The sequence below is a fragment of the Mizuhopecten yessoensis genome, unplaced genomic scaffold (assembly GCF_002113885.1).
Source record: "Mizuhopecten yessoensis strain PY_sf001 unplaced genomic scaffold, ASM211388v2 scaffold10781, whole genome shotgun sequence".
Classification (NCBI taxonomy): Eukaryota; Metazoa; Mollusca; class Bivalvia; order Pectinida; family Pectinidae; genus Mizuhopecten; species Mizuhopecten yessoensis.
The window spans coordinates 256417-262909 of NW_018408718.1; the positions used below are offsets into that span (position 1 = coordinate 256417).

Genomic DNA, 6493 nt, shown 5'->3' on the forward strand with positions numbered 1-6493 from the left:
GTACATGTAACAATTAAATTACAGATGTTATCATAAACTACATTTTTATTTTAAGGATGCAAAACCAACAGAGACTGGACGATCAATATTGTGTGGTTTTGCATGAATCATTCGAAACTTTTTTAGGTTTCATCAAACTATTACAATGGATCTTGTTAACAAAACCTTCCACTGACAAGAATTATTAATCTATTTTTAATGGCGACTTTCATGTAAATAGACTAGTAGATAAATAGTGTATTTTATGTGTTTGCGGGCAGCCTCCTAAAAACGCACCACATTTTTATTTGCTTGTCGTTTAAATACAAAAACAAAAAAAGATTTATAGATCATTAGGAAAAGCAAAAAGCAAAAAAACAATAAAAAAGTGCAAATGAGAAAACAAAACTCACGTTGTCATGACAACTTTATCAAACTTTTTTTTATTTCAACGCGGTTGTTACGTCATATTCGCTCAGTGGTGACAGTTGTGTGTGTCCTGTAACGTCAGACTTGTGTCGTCACACAACGCCAGGGTGAAGTCACATCTGTAACGAGATTTGCCAACGAATTCAATGACTTGTTTCTCATGAAAACGTTTTATAATGCTAGTGACAGTATATATCAACATAACATAACTATGACTTCAAACTTCAAATTTGTGAATTGCTGTATTAGTGTCCTGTACAGATTATTACAATATACTATTAGCCATGCTTTCTTAACTAACTAGTACAGGACCAATAGTGCGTCCGATCGTGCCCCAATGACCTGCCTTGTGTACGGTTTTGACAATGTGTAATAGTCTAACGTGTTACAGGGCCGCGATTGTATTATATTATATAAAAGTATACAGTCTCATCTGTAAGAAAGTTTTTACTACTTTTAGATATATACTGTTATCAATTCTAAAAGGGTGTAAGCAACTCGCCTATATGTATCATCCTAGGGATATCTTAGTTATACAAAGGGTACTTCAAAAGTATCTTAACAATAATATGTACACAGTTTTTGTCTTAATATTATTACTTATCTGCATGGATGTCGAACCAAATCCAGGACCAACTAGTCATGAGTTGTCAATCTTCCATTTAAATATTCGCAGTTTTAGAAACAAAATAGATTACATAATGGACTTAGCAAGTGATTACAATGTTATATCATTGACTGAAACTCATCTTGATGATAATATACCAACTCGTGATTTAGAATTACAAGGTTTCAGCGAACCTTTTAGGGCCGATAGGAATTATGCTCGTGGTGGAATACTAGTGTATGTTTCGTCACAGATAAAAGCTACCAGACGTTTAGACTTAGAGTTTCCGAATGGCGAGTTAATATGGATATAACTTGATTTTACACGTAGTAGTATTTTATAATGTACCGTATATAGACCTCCTAACGCCAATAATATAATCTGGGAACAATTTCGTACTTCAATAGAAAAAGCAATGGATACATCGGCTAAGCTTGTTATGATAGGTGGCATAAATGTAGACATGCTAACTGTTTCTAGGCAACACGTTTTATCGTATATTTTAACCAGTTTTAATCTGAGAAATGTTATAAATTCTCCAACACCGATAACCAATAATAGTGCAAGTCTTCTTGATCCTGTCATTCTTTCGGAACAGATTAAATGTATCTAATCATAAGTCTTACCTATAGATAGGAATATCAGTGATCATGAAGCATGCTTAGTATATATAGAAGTTTTGATAAGATTAAATTTATCTTATAAACGTGAAATATGGTGCTATAATCAAGCGGATTTTAATGAACTAAGCAGGCAAATTGAACTTTTTTCTCGGAATGAAATGTTTATAAAATCGGAAAGTATTGATGAAGCATGTAACAAGGTTACTAATACATTTAAATCTATGGTTAGTGCATGTTTCCCCAAAAAAGTTATTAGTATTAGACCTAATGATAAGCCGTGGATGACGACTGAATTGAGAAAATTTATTCGATTACGAGATAGGTTACACAAACAATATAGAAGAAGTATGTGTGATATTGATATAACTTGTTTTAAAAGAGCTAGAAACCGAGTAAATAATAGGAAAAAGCATGCACGAGAATCATGTTATACTAATATAGACGGTCTTATTGATAATTACGTAGTATCAGATCCTAAGTCATAATGGAAACTGTTGAGGCGGTTAATTAAATCAGGCGGTAAATCTAATGAAATTCCACCATTAATTGATCCACAAAATGGTAGTATTGTATATGATGATTTTGAAAAGGCTGAGACTTTAAATAATTATTTTTCTTCTGTCTCAGACTTGGATGACAGTGATGCTAGAGTTCCTTCCCTTGATCCTAGAACTAATTCTTCATTGGCTTCCATACAATTAAACCATTCGGAAATAAAAGACGTTTTGGAAGTATTAAAATTAGGTAAAGCTCCTGGTACAGATGGTTTTAGTCACCATATGTTACGACACCCTGCAAAAACTATATGTAAACCTCTTCAAATATTATTTAATATGTCATTGTCTAAATGTATATACCCGACTTTGTGGAAACAAGCTATAGTAATGCCCTTGTACAAAAAAGATGATAAACATTTACCTTCAAATTACAGACCTATATCTTTATTATCAGCTGTAGGAAAAGTTTTTGAACGAGTAATTGTCAAACATATTCACAACTACTGTTTTGAAAACTCACTATTTTATTCAAGACAATCTGGATTTATGTCTAATCATTCCACTGTGCATCAGCTAATCGAAATCTATCACAATATATGTTTAAATCTTGAGGAAAATAAACATACTTGTATTATCTTTTGTGACATATCAAAGGCTTTTGATAGAGTTTGGCATAAGGGGCTGATTGAAAAGCTTAAATCTTATGGTATTACAGGAAATTTCTTGAAGTGGTTAATTAATTATCTACAGGCCAGACAACAAAAAAGTTTTTATTGGTGAATCATTTTCGAATAGTCAGTTATTAAAAGCAGGGGTACCTCAAGCCTCGGTGTTGGGCCCGATTTTATTTCTAATCTATATCAATGATATTTCCGAAAAATTAATTAGCGTATCTAGACTTTTTTGCTGATGACACTTCTTAAATATTTGGTTCTAACAACTGCAACGAAATTGAACGAGTAATGGATCATGATTTTCAATGTATAAATGCATGGTCCAAGCAATGGTTAGTTACATTTAATTCTAATAAAACAGATGTTCTTTTTATCTCAAATATTTAAAAAAAAATCAAGATCTGAAGCTATTGTTTAGCGACAGCATTTTAAATTTTTCTGAAAACCATAAGCATTTAGGGGTAACTTTTAGTGCAAATGCTAAATGGGGTGATCATGTTGAAAATATTTATAAAAGTGCTTTAAAACGGATAAATGCTTTAAGACTATTAAAATTTCTGGTGAACAGGAAAGTTCTTAGTAAAATATATACATGTTTCATTCTACCTATAATGGGATATGCCTGTGAACTCTGGAGTGGTTTATCTAAATTCCATATTGATTTGTTAGAAAAACTTCAACTGGAAACTGCTAGAGTAGTAACTGGGTTGCCAGTATATGCAAGTTCTCAATCTTTATATTTTGAAACGGGGTGGGACACTTTGAATATCAGAAGAGAACGAAGAAAGCTAACTTTATTTTACAAAATGCACAATAAACTAACACCGTCATATCTTTATACATTACTTCCAGGTTTAGTATGTGATAGAACTCCATATCCCCTTAGAAATAACAAAAACTATACCATGCATAACTATATTCTTTCCAATACTAGATCATCATATATACCAGCAACTACAAAAAATTGGAATAACTTATCAGAAACCACTAGAAATCAAACTACAGTTAGTAAATTCAAAACTCCGGAACACCATAAGCCACCGTGTTTCTATGGACCCCGTCGCCTTAATATCTTATTAACTAAACCTAGACACAATTGTAGCCAACTGAATTATGATCACTTTCGTGTGAACCTTGTAGAATCTCCTTTTTGTGCCCGTGGCCACCCCTGTGAAAACTCATACCGTTATTTTTTCCAATGTCCAATGTACAGGAACATCAGACATGAAATGTTAAATAAGTTGATACCATATCATCCTGTGCACCTAGAGTTACTATTGTTGGGAAATGTTGAATTATCAAATGTTGACAACGAGCGTATTTTCGAAATTGTTCAGACTTTTATTTATTCAAGTGACCGTTTCTAAACAAAAACATTGTATGAAGGTATATGTATCTAATCTGTCATAATATCTTCTCTCCTAAACCTCTCATTCTGCTCTGTAGGTCTATAGAATAGTTAATAGTGTTACTGGTTCAGCAAATTGTATATATGTATATTTTCTTCTCAAATTGAAATAATTCCGCTGCATGGCACTTTGATATGTTACCTAGAAGGAACAGGAATGACTCGAGGAAGGATTATAAGGAATGTGTTTTATATGGACAAACGAATAGCTGATGTGAAAAGAATGTGTAGCTAGTGCGTGCCATGCAGTAGTTTAAGTTTAAGTAGTTTCAAAATATTCATACTTTGAATGAACCTTTTGTATCATGCGAAATATACTCTACTTATCTCTATGATCTCTTCTGTCTTTCAAAACTCTCTTTTTTTTTTATTTTTTTCTTCTTCTATTTTTATGATTAATGGCGTTAAGGATCCTTGTCCCACTGCCCTATGATTTCGTATATACATTAACCTCCCCTTAATTTCGTATATACATTAACCTCCCCTTAATTTCGTATATACATTAACCTCCCCTTAATTTCGTATATACATTAACCTCCCCTTAATTTCGTATATACATTAACCTCCCCTTAATTTCGTATATACATTAACCTCCCCTTAATTTCGTATAGATATAACTGTAGCAAAGTTGGGCCAAGACACTCCAGCTAATCAAGTAGCGTAGTCGGTTAGAGCGATAGTTTAACAACCTGTAGTCCAGGGTTCGAATCCGGGTCTTGTCCTACTGATTTCATCATGGTGGCATGACACCTTACAAAGAAATGAGAGTTGTGTCCCGTTGGAAAGTATTGTTATATACAGTAACCCCCCTTAATTTCGTTTTGGATATAACTTTAGCACAAGTGGTTCAGGACACTTCTGCTGATCAGGTAGCTCAGTCGCGTAGAGCGAAGGTATAACAACCTGTAGTCTAAGGTTCGAGTCTCGCATTTTTTAAAAATCAGAACACTATTGTTGATATCATTTTTTAGTTTTTTCCATCGCTATTGCGTTTTCATGAAAAGTATCGCAAGAAATTATTTTTCAAAGCTATGCTCATGTCGACAGAATCGGATGTCAGTACATGGCTCATGTTTTTGGCAGTTGTACGAGGATCTTTAATAGGGTTAGTAAGCTATTTCAAGTTTTAAGGCCAATATTCCAAATAGTTAGCCTATGACACCCGCTAGATACATGCTGAACCGCTAAATACCCTGACAGGAGGTGACAGACGACGTGAAACACACCATGCTGCTTCATTAGCCACGTTCAACCAGACTCTTGTTGTCTGCGCAAGGTACGCCGAACAGAGAATTACAAGTGATCAAGCGTCTGGTTGAACGAGAATAACTGCTTCACTAGTTTTGTTCCAACACAATGCGCAAACTCAAACATGTACAAGACAACATCCGGTGATTATAAGGAACGACTATCATCCGGATAAGGACTGATCTAGACACTATATGACCAACTTAAATCACTTACTTGTTGATATAAAGTCTCCCATTGCTGGCACAGACGGGGTCAATATCGGCCGCACAACTGATAGTATCCTTATTCTGACAGAAGATCGATAAGAGAGGGTCTAGTGTCGGTGCTGGTGTAGGCGTCGTTACAGAGGGTGCTGTTGGTGAAGGTGTCGTTATAGAAGGTTCTTTGGTGGTGTATATTTCCACAGGGCGGTTGCCATAACATTGACCAAGGGAGGCAACTGATATCGAGTCGTCGGCACATTTTGCTTTGCTGTACTCGCAGCTAGTGAGAGAAAAAATATATTGAATGTTTCGGTCATCCTTAAAAGCGTCTTCAACCGACAACAAGCGTCTTCAACCGACAACAAGCGTCTCCAACCGACAACAAGCGTCGCCAGACACAATCTTTAAAAATACCCGAATGCTTTGATGGTCTGGTTTATAATCAGGAAAGGTTTACATATTTAATTAACTTCAATTTCATTTAATGAAATTTAATAGATTTTGAATGGTTTCAGAACAATCACCTATCTGAATGGTACGTTATTATATATACTGACTTCTAATATTAATAGGTTTTATATTTAATTGATTAATAACGACCTGGATTCAATATAGCTACCGTGTCTGAACAAACGGTGATTGGAAGCGTTTTACGTAAATCGACATCTGCGCATGTCACCAACCTTACTGAATACTGTAACTATGGTTACTTTGATGCTATATATGCAATATATCGATTTTCCGTGTCAATATACATACCATCCATATTCAAAATAAGTTGTATATGATATCCTAACGTTTCCATACTGACAAGTTGTTGTA

At 34.4% G+C, this 6493-nt stretch overlaps 1 protein-coding gene across 1 annotated transcript in view; it reads right to left on the reverse strand.

Annotated features, from left to right (window-relative positions):
- Nucleotides 1-393: 393 nt before the first annotated feature.
- Nucleotides 394-6493, reverse strand: part of LOC110462401 — an 11675-nt gene continuing 5575 nt past the window's right edge. The window contains exons 3-4 of the mRNA XM_021516353.1: nucleotides 5682-5951; nucleotides 394-527 (exon numbers count right to left, since the gene is read on the reverse strand). Coding sequence (XP_021372028.1) covers nucleotides 455-527; nucleotides 5682-5951 — 343 coding nt within the window. The 3' untranslated portion in view covers nucleotides 394-454. The remainder of the gene's footprint in view (nucleotides 528-5681; nucleotides 5952-6493) is intronic.